Source organism: Meriones unguiculatus, chromosome 17 (genome assembly GCF_030254825.1).
Source record: "Meriones unguiculatus strain TT.TT164.6M chromosome 17, Bangor_MerUng_6.1, whole genome shotgun sequence".
Taxonomy (NCBI): Eukaryota; Metazoa; Chordata; class Mammalia; order Rodentia; family Muridae; genus Meriones; species Meriones unguiculatus.
The window spans coordinates 98,871,792-98,890,702 of NC_083364.1; the positions used below are offsets into that span (position 1 = coordinate 98,871,792).

Genomic DNA, 18,911 nt, shown 5'->3' on the forward strand with positions numbered 1-18,911 from the left:
ATAGGTGGGCTCAGCACAGTGAGGGCTGCATTGGTGTTGAGAGTCAAGAGTCAGAGCTGGGAGATTTTCTCTAAAAGTAGGAACTAGTTACTCCATTTTAGCACATCTATTGAAAGTGAAAAGTCAAAATAAGACAGGAGCTGATGTGGTCTGTTTGATATGGGCATGATCCAATAGAGAGAGAGAGCACCTGATTCCATGAAAAACTGTTAAAACTGACAAATAAGTAAACCTTTAGGACACAAAATGCACACACACACACATACATCCTGTACACTAACAATAATCTATCCAAGAAAAAACTGAGGAAAACGTCTAATTTATAATTGCTATAAAACAGTAAAATACTTGGAAATAAATTCAACCAAGGAAGCAGATACCCTGTATGTTGTAAACTATACAACAGAAACGGAAACAAAAATAGTTGTAAGTAGCATGGCCTATTTGTGAATTAGAACAATTAATATTCTGAAAATATGCATACTCCTCAAAGTGATTCACAGACACAAATCGTTCAATGTCATCCTTCACCAAAATAGAAAGTTTATGTGGAGGGCCAGCAAGATGGCTGAGTGGGCGTGGCTGTCTACTGTCAAACCCCATGACCAGGACTCTGTCCCCAGAACCACAGGGTAGAAGGTAAAGCTGACTCCCTGGAGTTTTTCCCTGACCTCTGCACATGTGTTGCTCACAGGCACATACACATACAATCAATCAATCAGTAAAATGAAAGAAAAACAGAAATTTTATATGGGACCACAAAAGACTTCTTTTTTCTTTTTTTTTTGTAATTTTTATTTAATTTTTATTTAATTTTATTTTTAATTACACATTATTTACTTTGTATCCCCCATCTAGTTCCCTTCCTCCTCCCCTCCCAATCCCTCTCTTCCTTCCCCTCTCCACGCATGCCCCTCCCCAAGTCCACTGGTAGGGGAGGGTTTCTTTTTCTTCCTTCTGATTCTAGTCTGTTAGGTCTTACCAGGAGTGGCTGCATTGTCTTCATCTGTGGCCTGATAAGGCTGCTCCCCCCTCAGGGGGAGGTGATCAAAGAGCAGACCAATCAATTCATGTCAGAAGCAGTCCCTGTTCCCATTACTATGGAACCCATTTGAACACTGAACTGCCATGGGCTACATCTGTGCAGGGGTTCTAGGTCATCTCCATGCATGGTACTTGGTTGGAGTATAAGTCTCAGGAAAGAGCCCTGTGCTCAAATTTTCTAGTTCTGTTGCTCTCCTTGTGGAGCTCCTGTCCTCTCCAGATCTATTTCCCACTTCTTTCATAGATTCCCTGCATTCTGCCCAAGAGTTGGCCATAAGTCTCAACATCTGCTTTGATAGTCTGCAGGGCAGAGCCTTTCAGAGGCCCTCTGAGGGAGGTTCCTAACTTGTTTCCTGTTTTCTTCTTCTTCTGATGTCCATCCTCTTTGCCTTTCACAATGGGGATTGAGCATTTTAGTCAGAGTCCTCCCTCTAGATTTAGTTTCTTTAGGTGTATAGATTTTAGTAGGTTTATCCTATATTATATGTCTATATGAGTGAGTATATACCGTGTGTGTCTTTCTGCTTCTGGGATAGCTCACTCAGGATGATCTTTTCCAGTTCCCACCATTTACCTGCAAATTTCATGATTTCCTTCTTTTTCATTGTTGAGTAATATTCCATTGTGTAGACGTACCACAATTTCTGTATCCATTCTTCAGTTGAAGGGCATCTGGGTTGTTTCCAGCTTCTGGTTATTACGAATAAAGCTGCTACAAACATGGTTTGTCCTTATTGTGTACTTGAGCCTCTTTTGGATATATGCCTAGGAGTGGTATGGCTGGATCTTGAGGAAGCACTATTTCTCACCTTACACACATCAGAATGGCCAAGATCAAAAAATCAAGTGACAACACATTCTGGAGAGGGGAACCCTCCTCCACTGCTGGTGGGAATGTAAACTTGTACAACCTCTCTGGAAATCAATCAATCAGACAACTAGGAATAGCACTTCCTCAGGATCCAGCTATCCCACTCCTAGGCATATAACCAAAAGAGGCAGATCTGGCACTTTCACAAAAGACTCTTAACAGCCAAAGAAACCTAAAAGTAGTATGTAAATTGTATTACAAAGCTTTAGCAATCGAAACAACATGATAAAGACAAAGTATCACCCAATGGAATAGGAGAGAGAGCCCAGAAATAACCTCCACATTCAGTCTTTCAATTTTTGGCAGAAATAAATTGACACAAAGAGAAGAAAGAGACTATTTAATAAATGGTGTTACAAAATAGACATTATCATATAGATGGATAAAACCAAGTTATCTCCTATCTTACACAACAGCAGGAACTCAAAATGGAGCAAAGACTTGGGTATAAAAGCAGAAACTGTAAAACATGGGAAAAGTTGTAATCATGTTGACCAGGCAATGACTTTTCAAAAATGACCTCAAAAGCACAGAGGCACAGGCAACAGAAGAGAAAGTAGACAGAGGAAAGAAAGGCACAACCAACAAAACAGAAAATAGTTCTGGACCAGTCATCAGATACAGGACTAAGGTTCAAAGTACATAAGGAACCCCAGTAGTTAAATGTCAAGTGAGGTTTTAAACCTGATTTTAAGACATGCAAAGGGGTGGCCAAGATGGAATCCAAATGCCATTCCTGCATCTTTCTGGAGTTTCTATAGGTGATGAGTGCAGTATCTAATGAGAATCTGCACTCCTGTGTTTACTGCGGAATACTTATGACATGAAATGTGATGCCTGTATGCACTAGAATACTATCAGCCTCAAAAAGGAGGACACAATCCCATCACTTTGGAAAAACTGGAGGACATCCAGCTAAATGAAATAAGGCAAGCATAGAAAAGCAGATACCACAAAACCTTGCTCACATGTGTAGTCTAAAGTGAAACTCAAAAGAAACAGAGCAGAACAGTGGTCACCAGAGCCTGGGCAGATTAAAGAGTGTGGGAGGGAGATTGGACTAGCTTTGTCAAAGAATACTTGTGAGTCACAGCTGAGATTGTCAGATCAAAAGATTTACCATGAGATGTAATAACACAATGTATTATACACTTGAAAAGTGCTACAGGAGCCACTTTCAAGTATTCTTAACATGTAAACAATTTCTAGCCAAAATATTTGTTGTTGTGCTCCAGTTAGCCACCCCACAGTGTCTGCACAGATCAGAATGTCACACTGTAACCACAGCTTCATACAGACTTTACATTGCTTTGTGTGTGTGTGTGTGTGCGTGTGTGTGTGTGTGTGTGTGTGTGTGTGTGCATGTATTTGTTTGGGGTTTTGTTTTGTTTTGTTTTTTCAAGACATGGTTTCTCTGTGTAGCCCTGGCTGTCCTAGAACTTGCTTTGTAGACCATACTGGCCTCGAACTCACAGAGGTACAGCTGCCTTTGGCTCTTAAGTGCTGGGACTAAAGGCATTTGCCACCATATCCAGATTTTATGCTTCAAGTTTAAAGTTAATAGGTCTACTGAAAGGAGCCAGTGAAGGCAATGAGAAGGCTCAGCAGGGGAAAGAAACTTGGTGCCTAGCTTGAGGACTTACGCTTGATTCCCCAGAACCTACATGTTGGAAAGACAGACTCGACTCTCAAAAGCTGTCCTGGGACCCCCACACCTCTGCCACAGAGGTGCATGAAGGTAATACTCATTTTAAAGGAGCAGGAGCCGTGATGGTGTGAACAGTGTTGTCCCTGGAAGAAGCTGCTGAAGCAGGTCAAGTTCAGAGAGCTGCCGTGATGCTCAGTGTGCTGCTGTGTGCCTGATGGACTTGGCCCCAGACATGGCTTCTTGGTGACCATAGTCCTCTGTCCCCAAAAGGAGAAAATAGCAGTGCCTGGTCTGGGCTCCTCTTTGCCTGACCCTTAGGCTTAGTCCAGCCCCACATCAGCAACCCCACAATGTCTTTTTGTTGTGTTTTGTTAACTCTAGCCTACAGTTTCCTTTGCTGTTTAAAACTTCTCCAGGGAACGAGAGATTTCATGTTAGTGTCCACTCATATCGTAGCACCTTAGAGGGGCAGTGCTGGTAGCTGCTCTGTTAACATCTGTTGAAGGCAGGAACACCTGTCAGTCTTATCTGTGTATACATGAGCACCTGAGTTCAGCAACACGAGAGCACCAGGGGTGGAGCTGGAGTGAAGGTCAGCAGCAAAGAACACACAGCACGAGCCGAGGTGCCCATCCACTGTAAAGGGAAAGAAGGGAACAACAGGAGACCTCGGAAAAAGGACAGTGTTCTAGTCAGTTACCACCTAATTCTCTTCCTACAGATTCTGATTTTTATAAACGAAAAAATCCTAAACATTTTCACTCTTGAGGAGGAATTTCTAATTCTACCTTTGCAAGCATGTCCTTCTCGACTTCTCCAGGCACAGAAAAGGCATCTGTGGAGCTGGGACAAAGATTAAACACATTTAAACAGCATGCTGTGTTAATCTTAGTTTCAAGCACAATACTGAATGTGGCTCTCCTGTCCAGCTCCAGCAGACAACTTTAGACCAACTATCCAACTCTTAATATGAAAAGATGTCATATAGACATTATCTCTCCAGTATTTCTAGATATTTTTAACAATCCAGTGCATTTAACAATTTAAAAAGATGTGTGTGGTGCATACCTGTGGGTGTGCGGGTAAACACCCACACATGGACATGCAGAGGTCAGAGGAGGTCCTAGGTGTCTACTGCTCTGTCTCAGCCCTTTAGGACAGGGGTCTCACAAATGAGCAGAAGCTTAGTGCTTTGGCACAACTAAGGGATAATGAGCTTCTGGGATCCACCTGTCTCAGCAATTTTGGGGCTGCAGATATGCCCAGCTGTGCTCAGCTTTTTGTGTGGGTGCTAGAGATTTGAACTCAAGTCCTCTTACTTGCATAGCAAGCACTCTTACCACTTAGCCATGCTCCCAGCCCCTAGTTAACAATCTTCAAGGTTTAATAATGATACTCATTCCTTGAATATATGTCTGAAAACACATGGAACAGAATATCTTTAACTGCAAGGAACACACTGTTTTAAAGTGCGTACTTCCTGGTTTCCAACTTCACAACATTTACATATATAACTCAGTTTACAGAGATGGTCCCTCAGAGGTGAACACACTCTCCCTTTAGCACGCTGATGGCTCAGCAGGTGTGTTGGCTTACCTACGGACTGTGCTGTGCCTCCAACAACTGGCATGTGGATCACTGCTGGAGACGAACACCTCCCCCTCCCTCACAACCCTGACTGCTGGGTACAGAGTCTCCTCTACTGGCTGTGAAGTGGGCATGGGCCATGCATGAACACCGTGTGTGCCCATAAATGTGCTGTAGTTATTGGGAGACACCCCTGACCCTAATGGTTATTCAAAGAGAAGCCCTGTGTGCATCATACACTTGTCAGGTCCCAGAGGAGAGACATAGGACAACAGCAATGTGGCCAATTAGTACAAGAGGCAGGGAAAGAAACCACAGAACGTAGTTTCAGTTGGTTATAAATACAGCTGCAAAATATAAGCAAGCAATTTGAGTATGATGGCCCTGCAAAGACCTCCCAGAAGTAAGAAAGGCAGGATCAGCCTGATTGTTCCAGGATCTTGGCTCTGTAAGCCCCAAAACATTCAGAAAGCAGCAAGAAGTTAAAGTAGTCATTAAAACCCAGGGTAACAGGGAAAGAACATGGAAGCAAAGGAGCATCTTTCCCCAAATGCAGAAAAAGTTTATAACATAATCAGTATATTTTATAATTTAACTGTGCCTGCAGGGCTGTGTCAATAAGCACATTAAATAAGTTTTACCACATACAGATAATGAATCAAGACTTCTCTGTGCAACACTGGTTGGCCTAGAACTTGCTATGTAGACTAGGCTGATCTTGAATTCAGGGAGCTATACCTGCCCTTGCCCCTGCCCCTGCCTAACCCTAACCCCTGCCCCTGCCCCTGCCCCTGCCCCCTCTGCCTCTGCTGGGATTAAAAGTGTGAGGCACCACACTGGGTCTTTAAAATATATTTTGCATTGTAAACATAGCAGCAAACCATTTGCAAGTCAATTTACTTCAGATTTATTTAAAAATTTAAACTACTTTGTGAGGCTGAATGGCCAGCTGGGTGAGTTTCCATCCCTGCTCCTATTTCATAAACCCACCTCCCTTAGTCATCTGGGAACTCTGGCTCCATAGCACCTAGCACCAAGTGTTGTGGGATATTTGATCACACTGTGAACCCCAAGATTGTGTTGTTTACTGGAAAAACCTGTTTCTAGTTGTGATGTGACTCAGCCCTAGCATATACCTTTAATCCAAGAGCTTTCTGCTGAATATTATAAACAGGATTAAATAAAGTCAACCATAGGTCAAGAGGTGGAGGAAAGAACCAGTTGATACAGAGTAAACATGGGGAAAAAACCAGAGAACAAGAGGAACTGAGGACGGAGAAATGCACAGGAAGTGGAAAGGAAGGACATTCAGCTTGAAGGGTTTTTGAGATGGCATGGGGAAGGAGGCTTCTTTTGGGGTGTGGCTCTGGGGCAGTGTGGGGTGACCGTCTAACAAACAGACAAGACTCTGCTTGCTCACTATACCCAGCCACAGACCCACAAGATCTCCCCGATGTAGACATCAAGAGGTATCCATGTGAGTCCTCCTCCTGTGAGACTAGCAACAGAGAATGACAAAGAGGTGAGAAATGGACAGATAGAAAGTGGCCTTGCTGCTGGACCACAGACTTTTAGCTACCTCCCTGAAGGCTGACACCCACGGAGAGCCTGGAAGCATGTACCACTTCTACACAGAAAATTAAAACGCTAACTTGGGGTAAAGATTCTACACTTTCAAATTCATTAATCACTAACAGTAGATTTTTACTGTTTTTAAACAATTTTCACATGTCTATGACAGAGCTTTTTCTAAGTTAAGCTTATGATTTAACAATTTCATACATGTTATGATGCATTCTGATTGTTCTCTCCCTGCATTCTTTGAGTAGATTTTAACATTAAAATTTTCCCTGGTGGCAGCTGGGTCACCATCTACAGGGTGAGAAGCTGGAGCAGGATCTCATACATGGCTGGGGCCTTCTGTAGCCTGGCTTCAGATGCCCTAGCCCACCATCTCATGTTCGTGCTGCTCCGTATGGACATGTGCAGGAAAACCTTCTGCAAGGCAGGCCTTTGATTTTCCTCAGAGTCCCTGCAAGCACGCAGCAGTAGTGACCAGAGTGACACAAAGGTGGCTGTTTGTTTTCTCAAAGGGCCTGGGAAGGAGCAGGAAACCAGTATATTTTGGTTTTGTTTTATTGGGTTTTTTTTTTTTTTTCATTAGTAGTATGCTCAATGGACTGTGTCTTCCTTCCCTGGAAGCACAGAGTGACATTGTGTGGATAAAGAACTCTGCTCCTCAGTCCAGGATCCACAGCTCCATCCCCCTCCTCCCCCCCCCCCCCCGCTAGTGCAGGGGGTCATCAAGGACCTCACCCAGCCTCAGTGCTTCCTCTGAATCCTGTTCCTGCCCAAGACAGCTATGAGCTAAAGTCCAACAGGATGAGCAGAGGCTAAGGTCCCTGGCCCACATTAACACTGCATCTCTTACCAGAGCCAGAGGCAGGGAGCTGGCATGGGGAGAACTCCAGCCTGCCTCTCAAAAGACAATGCTGTCTCCAGGACTCCAAATAAGCCCATGAAATTTTTCTTTTCATCCCACACGTCCTCTCTGAGGCCAAGTTAATCACAATAAACGTAGGTTCTTGTACTCAACCCTAGACCCACGGACTTTTTAACTTCCTGGTGTGGGATCCAAGAATCTGTCTTTCAGAAAAAGTCCCTGATTTGTGTGCTCCAGCTTCCTTCAGTAATGAGGGTAATAACTCTAGCGTTTAGGAGGCATTCTAGAAAGTCACTGGAAAACTGGTGATGATATTCTTTCAGTGTACAGCAGAGACACCAACAGCAGGGCTTCCTGCTTACGTAGCAACAACTTTCCCACCACGGCCATCATGTCACTGCTTTCATGAGACTGTGCAGTCAGAACTGGGCTCCCAAATTGCTCTGTTACATATCAGCAATGGTGAATGCGGACTGTACCTCCGACTGCAGTGGCAGTCAGGGAACAATGTTCTCTGTACACTGAGGGATTAGGACAAACAAAGAGGATGGGATTGGGTAGCTGTCCATAGGCAGTGCCACTGTGGCCTTTGTTAAACTCTTATCTAAGGTCAGAAGAACATGAAAGAGATGGAGTGAGGAGCTTTAGCAGCTACAGCCACAGCCAGGAGTCCTAGACAGGAGCACAGACAGGCACTCTGATGAGGTAACAAAGGAAAGTGGCCTGGGAAGCAGGACTGAGTGAGTGTCTCTGTGGTCCTCCAGGATTCAGCATTAGTGGTGGTGCCCAGACGAAGGAGACAGAAAACACAGGAAGACCACTCAATCTGGAGCTGCCTCCCTGCAGCCCAACACTGCTGCCCTACTTGGAAGGCCTAGATACAGACACTTCCACTGAGACTATGACTACCTACACCATACCTGTCTGGAAATGGCATTAAAACTTCCCGTCTTAGATACTCATTTATTGCTGTGAGGAGACACCATGAACAAGGCAACTATTATAAAAGAAAGCATTTAACTGGGGCTTTGCTTACAGTTTCAGAGATTTAGTCCATTATAATCATGGCAGGGAGATTGGTGGCATGGAAGCAGACGCTGGGGAAGCAGCTGAGAGCTACATCCTGATTCAGAGAGAGAGAGAGAGAAAGGAGGGAAGAGGAGGGGAGGGGCACACACACATACTAATAAAATAATATAGCAAAAACAAAAACAAAAACAGAAAGCGAAAACAAAAAGAATATGGCAGGGGTATTACCACACCTTATTTCAAGTTATACCCAAGTTATACTTTCTTTTTTCCTTTTTTTTTTTTTTGAGACATGCCTGTCCTAGACTCACTTTGTAGACCAGGCTGGCCTTAAACTCACAGAGATCTGCCTGCCTCTGCCTAACTGAGTGCTGGCAGTTGACCATTGTGCCCAGCTAGAACCATGGTCTTAAAAAGAGCATGGTACTAGCACAGGATGAATGAAACTGTGTTAGAACTGAGGACCTAGCTATTAGTACACACTTATACAGCCACCTGATTTTTTACAAAGATACCAAAAATACACATTAGAGAAAAGACAGTATCCTCAACAAATGTACTGGGAACTTGTATTTAAGATGCCGAAAAATGAAACTAGGCCCTCGCCTCTCACCTTACACAAAACTCGGTTCCAAATAATCAAGGACCCCATCATAAGACTGATGTTGTGTAACTACCATGTTGAATAAATATTCTCTTTGCCTTTTTTAAATCATTTGCATTGTCTCCTTAACTGATGTGTTGGGGTGAGGCCTAGCTAGCCAAGCCTAGCTCTTGTGACTGCTAGAACCCAAGCTTCTAGCTCTAATAGCCTGGAGTCAAAAGAACACCTACACATTTACCGTCACTGTGATGGCATCCAGCTTGCCAAAGCCCTGCAGCCACCTGGCTATCATCCGAGCAATGTCTATTTGCCTCCCACCTGTGCCTGCAGCACACCCACCTTCCCACACAGTGATCTTTGCATTATAACCAGCCCCCGGCACAAAGGCAGGGTGCTTACTGCTTTTCACTGCCAAAGTATCACCTCTGAGCACCTCTATGGCCTCCTGTATCTAAGGTAGGTGTGTGCAGAAATACTCCTGGTCATTCTCTCATGCTATAAGCAGTTTTATTATGTCACAGAGGTATGGAGCAGGGCTAGATTGGGAGGAGACAGTGGAGTGCTGGCCTCAAATGCAAAATTTTAGAGAGTAACCAGAAAGCCCGGTAATCAAATTAGTAACCATTTAAAACAATTTTTTTGAATTAAATTAAATGCAAAACAAATTGTAGTAAATAAATATTTTTAAATTTTGAAAAAGGGGACTAAATGAATACAGGCAGAGCCCCACTCTTGCTAAGTAGTTTTCAGACTATTTCTGGTGGTAACTGCAAGCTAAGGTCTGGCTGAGGCTCAAAGAAATCTCAATAAGGGAAGCCCCTGGGTCCTCTGGTCAGGTTTGTAAAACAAGATGGTTCCAATCTACCTATCAGAAGCAGGAGACACTCCGGTGCCTTCCAGAAAGCATTACTTGTGATAGGTATGCGCTCTCTGTGTCCTGCAGACCCCAGCAGGCCTTCTGTGTTCTGCATAACAGCTCTCCCCACCTATGGACCCCTTCACACTCATCCATCCAGGTCTATCTGAAGTACCTTTCTGCTCTCCTGACTGTTTAGCACATGGTCACACAGGCTTAGGCTAGGCTTAACAGGAGGCTGGTCAATGAACACCAAGTTCATGTTGTCAAACACAAGGGATCTTCATCAGGTACTTCCAGGGATGCTTTTTATTTCCAGCCAGAATGCAGAACTCGTGGTTTTGTGGCCTTCTCTTCAGTGGTTTGTTTCTGTAGTGTTCAGTGCTAGTCCTCTAGGGGAGGTCACTCCCAGTGGTCACTTCCACAGATGGAGGCTCTGAGTCACCTGCCTTACAGAATCCATGCAGGTCCAAGGGCCTCAACTCCATGCCTGATCCTCTGGCAACGCCAGGCAGTCCTTCCTGCCTGTACAAGAGAAAGATGAAGGGGCCCTCGAAGGGGCTCCAAGGGGCTTCAGTGCCTACATTTAGGGTGAGGCCATTCCTTGAACTCTGCTCCACCTGGCATGTCATAACACTAACACTGAGCACCTGCTAGGCCTGAGCACAGGTCATGCTTTCCCCGCACCCAGCTCTAACTGTGCTAATACTAGAATGATTTCTCTCCCGCATAGTCAGGCCTCTCTTCCTAGCGGAGTCTCTACATCAAGAACAAACCAACACACAGCCATCTTGACTACAGACATAACATTTGGGTTTCTAGTGTCTCCAGGTGACAAAAGCTGATACCACTCTTCTAAGGAGCCCTTGGTCAAGGCAGGCTTACCAGGCGACATCTGAAGGTTGGGCTTGAAAGCACATATCAAAGCTGAAGGAAATGAAGGAGACAACACAGTTCTATGTTCCTCCATGCCCTTCGCTGACAGGCAGTGCCAGGCTCCTCCACACCATGGATATGGAAGTAGGTGAGACACAGGCAAAGGCCATACAAAAATTGTACTGAAAACCAAAACACCCAGTGAGAGTCAAGTCCAAGTTAGGTCCCTTTATTTTTTTGGGGGGAGGGAAGGAGTTAAAAAATGTAATTAATCTTTCCTCTAAGTACTTTCCAAGGCCTGATTCTGCTTAGCTTCTGTGACCAGACAAGACTAGGTATATTCAGAGTGGTATAGCCCTAGATGAAAATGAATTAATAACTGAAAAAAAGAAACTGGCAACACCCATTTCCTTCTAAGAAAACACACTCCTTCCTGGCATGAATGTTGTAAAATAAAACAGATATCGAGAAATAGAGAGCACCGTGACTCAGTTAGATGTCATCCATAAACTACAAAGCAGGTGCCATATCTGCCCCTACCTGTATCAGCTGTGCCTCCACACTGTGGCCTCGTGTTTCTGTCCTTAGGCTCCCCAGCTCTAGCACTCTGTCCCAGACGCATAACAGACTAGTCACCTATGCTTTGAAGAAGTGCGCTTCTTCATGGCCTTGGCCATGTCTCTTGATGCATTGAGACGTTACTCTGCTATCCCCTGACCACATTTCCCAACTGAAATTGTTCCTTGGCTCTTACATGGCTTCTCCCTGGATGACCTCGTTCCAGCCTCTTCACCCTAAGGCCTTGTCCCGTTTTCCAGTAGAATGTCTTAGAAGTCCACTATGCCCGCGTGTGTGGCATGTACATATGTGAGCCCAAGTGTGTGGGTGCATATGACATGTAGTATAGAAGACCGGCGTTAATGCCTGGAATCATCCACCTGGTCATTCTTCTACCTTATTCTCTGTAACAGAGGCATTCAAACTTGGAACCTAGGAAAGCGGCTAGTCTCCATGGCCAGCTTACTCTAGAGACCCCGTCTCTGCCTTCCAAGGCTTGGATTACAGGCAGGTGCTACACACACCCAGCATTTACATGGCTTCCATGGACCCAAACTCTGACCCACACTTGTCTGTCAAGTGCTTTATCTGCTGAGACATCTCTCTATGACCCCCCATCTCCACCCCATTTCTTTAATGCCTGCTCAGTCACTTCCACTTCTCATGGCAAGACCAGGAAAATAGTCCTTTGAAGGGAAACAAAGATTCCGGAATTAAGACCTAAGACCTACATGCTTTCCATGAAAGAAAGCTGGGATGGATCTCAAAAGGATCATTCAGTGAGGCTGTAGGTGGCCATAGCTGTGCAGCCTGAGACCAGACTGGTTGTGGGCATGATCAGTGGCATGTGCCTCAAGATGCTGTGAAGCCTGTATAAGTGGACATCTGCAGAGTCCTTCTTCCTCTCCCCTTCCCCTCTTCTGCATCCAGCTTGGTCCAGCTCCTGGAGCCTAGCTGTAGTACTCACCTTTGAGGACAGGTCTCTCTCCAATGCTTCGGATGTTGTAGAGAGTGCTGGACAAGGGCACATCAGGAATGAGCTCCGCAAGCAGGTACCCAGAATACCAGGCGCACAGGGAGGAGAAAATAAACACTAGTGCCTTGACAATGCCTGGAGACAGATGACAGGAGTTCCTAGAGATGACAAACTACCAACATGGACACACAGACATCTACTCTACAGTCTATTACCCTACCCATTTCTGGTGCCCAGACTCCCAGCAAGGCAGGTTTTGGTAAAAAGAAGTGGGCACATGAGGGCCCCATGGGCTTTACAGTGGAAGGCGGACAATGCAGACAGACAAGGAGGCTTTCTAGAGCAGGGGCTATACTGATTTTGCTCTGGGTCTCAGAGCCTCCTCACATTTGTTCTGTTCATAGAGTGAGTGAGTCTGAGGAGCTAACTCCACTCATGGCATTTGCAAGACAGGCTCAGCCTTGAGCTTGCTCCTGGAGTGGGAATAGAATCATCACAGGGTAATCTTACTCAGTTCTGTTGTTATAAAAAAAAACTGTTATTTTTCAATCATGGAAAAAATTACATGACAAGGGACCCTGAGCATGCAATGGATGACAGCTGACCTTCATGCTGGAAGTCCCACACTTGTGTTATCATAGCCTCAGAGAGAGCTGTAGACACTCAAGGATCCTGATGGTAGGAGGTCCCCATAGACCTTTGTATGCTGGCTTGCTATCAAAATCACCTATCCACAGAAGCCACAGATGATAAGCACTTGAGTAATTTCTTAGGAAGGCATGTCCCTCTTCCTTGGTGCTACAGGTCTGATTCATCCAAAATAAATGGAAAGAGAAATGGAAGGTGAAAGGAGGAGCAATGAGGAAAAGATAGAGTGAGGCAGGGAAGGGGCTGTGGAAGCTGGAGGAGTTACAGGAAAGCACAGGCTGCAGCTTGTCAGTCACTAGTACAAAAGGACCTCAGACTTGCCAGCGAGTTTTCTCCCTGCTTCAAAGAGAAGCTCTCTAACTGTGTGCTCCACAGGTCAGCTCAGCGGTCAGGATAGCTCTGAGCCCCATGCAGACAAGATGTGATCTGAGTGAGGAATGTCTCACCCACGTTGTGTGTGTAACACTGGGCCTCCAGCTGGTGGTCCAGTGTGGGAAGGTTACTTCAGAAGGGAACTTTGCTGGAGGAAGTATGCCACTTGGGGCAGACTTTGAAATTTTATAGCTTATCTACTTCCTGTTTCCTACTGTTACCCTATTTCCTGTTTCTCTCTTCTCCCTTTCTCCCTCCCCATCTCTGCTTCCTGACTACCAGTCAAGATGCTCCTGCTACCAGGCCTTTCCATATGGTGGGCACTGTGTACTCTGGAACTGTGGACAGTATGTCCTAGAAAACTCTTTGGGGCAGATTGTGTGCTAGGACAGCTGTAGAATATGTACAAAGGCAGGGACAGACCTTTAACATACTGGTAATATCTGAACAATTTCATCCTAGTTCTTATACAAAAAAGAAAATTGAGCTGAGGGTGGCAGCACATGCCATTAATCCCAGTACTCAGGGAGGCAGAGGCAGGCGGGTCTCTGGGTTTGATGCCCATCTCATCTATAAAATGAGTCCAGGACAGCCAAGGATACACAGAGAAACCCTGTCTCGACCCCCCCCCCCAAAAAAAAAAGAAAACTGGCAAGTGAAATTACATTCGGAGGGTCTCCCGGACTCACATAAGAGCGCCTGAGCAGGAGCTTCTATGCTAGTTTTGGAATAGGTAAAGAACAGATACCTGAACAAATGACGAGGAAAAAAAATGAAGAATGTAGGAAAAGCCAGGCACCCTCCCAAGGAGGACCCTACTTCATGACAGGACTGCCTGTGGGCAAGCAACAAGCCTCAGTTTAGATTCTTATCAGGACTCTGTGCTTTGGGTAGAAGCTGCAGTCACTGGCTTCCAGGATGGCAACAGTCTGTCTTATTGCATGGGGCTGGTTGGAAGAGGGCAAAATTAAGAGCCAAGACCATTTCTGGGGTAGGCAGATAAAGCCAGGACTTTTGGGGGACCAGTCTACCACCAAAGGAAGAAAAGGAGTGGTGGGTATGAGGGTACAAGCAGATACAAAACCTCACACTGGTGGAGAATACTCATATCTTGGGGCTGCCGTGCAGGCCAAGTGTCAAAAGAAACACTTATTCATGATAGGAGATGCTGGGGGCAAGACCAAGGTGTCACAGGGCCAGTTCCTCCCGCTCCCAACCCCAGCTTGTAGACTGTGTCTTCTCGCTGTGTCCTCTGAGTGTGTCTGTGTTCGGACCACCTTTTCTTGAAAAGACATAGTCCTGTTAGCATATGAGCTCATTGAACTCATTTGAAGGCTTTAAATACAGTTCCATTCTGAGTCACCAATGGAATGGTGCACAGGAATTTGGGCACAATTCAGCCGCTACCATCGCTCCAGGAAGCCATGGCACAGCCTCTCTATGCTTGGGACACCTGCAGCAGTTCCCACCCTTGGCAGACGGAACACAGGCTTGGCACCTGAGCTGAACACAGGGAAGGTGCTTCTGGAAGGTGGGAGCCCAGAGACTCTGGGAAGTGGCTCCCAGGAACCTGAGTTGATGACTGCCCATGTGGGAGAAGATCCAGCAGCTTTAAAGGCAAGGGAGAAAGAACAGAGTCCAGGAACTTTTCTGTGGTTCTATAACCAGGGCCCAGTCTTTTCCTCATATGGTGATAAAGCCATCAATTTGGGTGAGCACTTTGGGCCCATTGCTACCCAGAGAAGCCTGGGGGTAAAGGCCAGCACTTGGCGCCAGGAGGCTGTAAGTTGGTATCAAAGTACTTTGTCCTTGGAAATGTGTATTCTATGCAAATGTGTGTACCTGCATTTATGCCTGTGCATATGTGTGCGCACATGTGTGTTCTAGCCTCATCCTCACTGTCAGATGTCCACTGCCTCTAAATCCTGGCCATTTAACTAAAGAGTCAGCACAAAAGGTAATCCTAAAACCATCAATGCTATAGATAAGATCTTAGGGCTCACCTCTCTCTCATACCCAGGGGCTGCCAATTATCATAACTCCCTAAACAGAACTGCTTTGGATGCCCCAAGCACAGTGAGGCTGAACAGCAGCCAAATCTCTGTGCTGACGTTCTGTCTGTCAGGACCTCACAACGAAACCGAATTTGAAGTCAGAATCTTTAAAGAGACGGTTAAGTTAAAATGATGTCATCTGGAAGGACCTGACCCAACTGGATGTTTTTTCAAGAAGAGGTAATATGACAGACCCACTTGGAGGGAGATCATTGGTCTTGCTAATGGGTTTCTTCCAATCTGATTGAGGACAAGGAAGCTGTTGTCCCTAGTGCTTGCCAACGTTCATCCAAGTCCCTGGCCACACCCATGCCTTTTAGGCCTGGCAAGCCAGGAAGGCTGAGGCTGAAGACTGATCTTTTGGGGCTCAGCTGGTTTTGCTGCCCGCTGCCTCCCCTGTCCTGTCCATTGAAGCTTTTTAGTCAGGAAGTGCCACCATTACCCACCTTGCCAACACCCCAGGTGAGGAAAAAGACACCCACCAGCAGGCCCCATGGGGACATTATCCTGATAGCTTTTCCGGCCCAGTGAGAACAAATCTGAGGCTAGACAGATGAGCCAATGACAAAGTCTACTCCAAGAACATTGCAAATCCTTAGGTCATCAAGGGAAGTAACACAGTCCCCCCCTTACAATCACACCTGCTGGGGAAGTACAACCATGAAATTCTCTGAACGCTTTGGATGAAAGGACCACATAGCTCTTGTGTGAGTCACGAGGGCTGTGTGGAAAATGGCTGCCGGTGAGAGAAAGCAACTGGTAACTTCCAGCTTCTTCTATATGTAGCAGAAAAACATTAGTTATTCTAATCATACTGTATGGCGATAGTGAGACCATTCTTCCAAACAAACTAGAATAAAGCCCCGCATGAGAGATGTGCTCAATTTACGTTCATTTGTCAGGGACAGGGATGGACCTGTTCTCCTGTTCTAAGAAATCACAGAACTCTGTCCCGATGAGTGTGACCTTGTTCATTTAATGCACATATGCACATGCACCTCCACCCACTCACTCTACAGCACACCTAATCAGTGCTGGGGCTGGTGCAAAGGCAGGAAAGGGGCCTGAAAGGAAAGTCAAGGGCACGTCCCCTTTCTCAGCCTGCTATGTCTGCACAGCACCTGCCTCTTGTGGCTGCCTTGGCACTTGCCCTCAGGGGAGCAGGCTTCTTCACAGTGTGAATGAGGTGAGGAATGACAGAACTCTGTCCACAGAAGGCAGCGGAGAGACTCAAATGCTGAGGAAAACCCTGAGCTTTCTTCCCCCCCTTTACAGTCTTCCCAAGTCTCATAACAGTATCAAGTATTCTGAGAAAAATACGAACAGGCTTGTGAGAGGGTGCTTGGTGCTGTCAGGATCATCTGTAATCAGGGGCTCCCATTTCTCACTCCCCCCAAGTAAACCCCAAAAGGGGCTGTCTCACTGTCCTTGTCACTTTCCATAGAGTCCAAAGCCAGTCAACTTGAATCTTGGTGGCCTCTCCTAACCCCAGCCAGCAGCCAACTCTTCCCAGCTGTGCTGGCTCTAGGCCTTCCACTTAGGAAGTCTGACAGTCCCCAGGGACAAAGGCATCTTGGTCATCCCTCCCTGGCCTCACCTGAAGTTTACTTTATAGGTAGGAAGGTACACACAACCCACCCCTGTTGGGTAATAAGAAGAGATGGAGGAAGGAATAGCCCTCTCAGAAATCTCAGCTCCTACCCCTTACACCCCAGATTTTTGTTCCCACCAGAGGTGACCCTAACCAGAGCCTTCACCCTTCTGCCTCAGCCTGGCAGTTAGGGAGGGGAAAGGGTGCTGCCCCCTCCACCCAGGCAAAGCAAGTCTGGCTGCATGGCACTCACCTGTAGCAACTGGACGCATCTTCCAGGAACTGCTCTCCTCCTACCCTGCTCTTGTCTGCAATTCCCAGGGACCTGTGGAGGCTGGCCTACCTGACTGGGCTGCCTGTAGAATGGGACTGCCTGTAGGGCAGGCAGACAGGGCGTGCCAGTTCCCAGCAAATGGGAGGATCCATGGGCCAGGAAGGTTCAAGGGGCAGCTAGCAAGCTGGCAGGTGTGGGTGTGGCTGCAAAGCTGGTAGCACCTCGAGCTCCAGGGTCATCTGAGAAGCAGGAGGCTCTGTACCTTGCTCACCTGAGCCTACAGATGACCAGGGGCCAGAACCAATGTATTCAGAGAGAGCACAGCAGAGTCTGCAGCTAAGAAAAGACCAGGCTCCCCTTAACAATACCATCCCTGACCTTTATTTAGTATTTCACAACAGGAAATGGCAGCAAAGTATAAATTGGCTGAAGCCCTGCGAACACAGAGTCCCGGAGTAAAGCTCTACATGTGTCCTAAGTAGTCACATTTCCCACTTGCTGTTGATGTAGCCCAGCATGCTGCCTACCCCTTACCTTCTCCTTGGCTGATGGGATGATTACTTTGGGAAAATGAGCTAAGAGAGCACTCCAGGGTCCCTGGGACGTGTATATACAAGGACATGGGATCCAGAAATGCTGTCAGGTAAATGAACGCAGGCTTCCTAGAAGGTTTCCCACCCATTCACCTGAGTAGGCACAGTTCCCTCTCACTAGCTAGAGTGCGTGTTCATTCCAAACACCCACCAGGTTTTCACAGAACTTTGAACTCACTACATAGTCACAGTGGTCACTAACAGCAGCTGATCACTCCAGTCCAGATGCTGTAGGAATTCAATTTCACCTCTATCCTTCCTCTTCCAAGGAGCCCAAAGACTTGATTCACACAACATAAGGTGCCCTAGCATATGGGGACATCCCTCTACAATGTTCTGGAAGGAAAAGGAGAAGCATTGGCCATGACATGATGGTTCACATTGAATGTCAACTTGGCAAGATCTAGATTCACCTCAGAGACAAATATCTGTTTTTGTTTGAGGGATTTTCTAGATTGGTTAATCAAAATAGAAGGGCACACCCTGGGTGTGGGTGGCATCATTCCATGGTCTAGGGTCTTGAACAGAATAAAACAGAGAGAGTGTGCTGAGCACCAGCATTCCTCTCTCTCTTCTTATTCCTGACTATAAATGCAGCTGACCTCTCTTTCATGCCACCAGAACTTCCCCACCATGACAGGTTGAGCTACAGCAAACCCTTCCCTAAGTTGCTCTTGTTACAAATGGTGTTCACAGACCTTCCATTTGTCCAATCCGAGGAGAAAGAGGACACAGCCTGCTGCAAGCCTCCCAAATCAGAGGGAACAGAGGGCAGGACCTTCACTTGGGCTTCGTCCTGAGGACTCAAGTATTGTCCCAGTGCTGAGCTGCGTACAATACCTACACATTATGAACACACACTCATTACTTTGTACACCAAAGCCAGC

General features: G+C 46.2%; 1 protein-coding gene across 3 annotated transcripts in view; it reads right to left on the minus strand.

Annotated features, from left to right (window-relative positions):
* The window catches only part of Fam3b (FAM3 metabolism regulating signaling molecule B), a 31,799-nt gene extending 14,257 nt beyond the window's left edge, over window positions 1-17,542 (minus strand). Inside the window, exons 1-3 of one of the 3 annotated variants that reach the window (XM_060370839.1) lie at window positions 17,411-17,541; window positions 12,484-12,627; window positions 4,110-4,199 (exon numbers count right to left, since the gene is read on the minus strand). In XM_060370839.1, the coding sequence (XP_060226822.1) occupies window positions 4,110-4,199; window positions 12,484-12,627; window positions 17,411-17,429 (253 nt within the window). In that variant the 5' untranslated portion in view covers window positions 17,430-17,541. Of the gene's footprint in view, window positions 1-4,109; window positions 4,200-12,483; window positions 12,628-17,410 lie in introns of all 3 variants that reach the window. The other 2 variants (XM_021654838.2, XM_021654839.2) reach the window with 2 other exon arrangements.
* Between the last annotated feature and the right edge of the window lie 1,369 nt (window positions 17,543-18,911).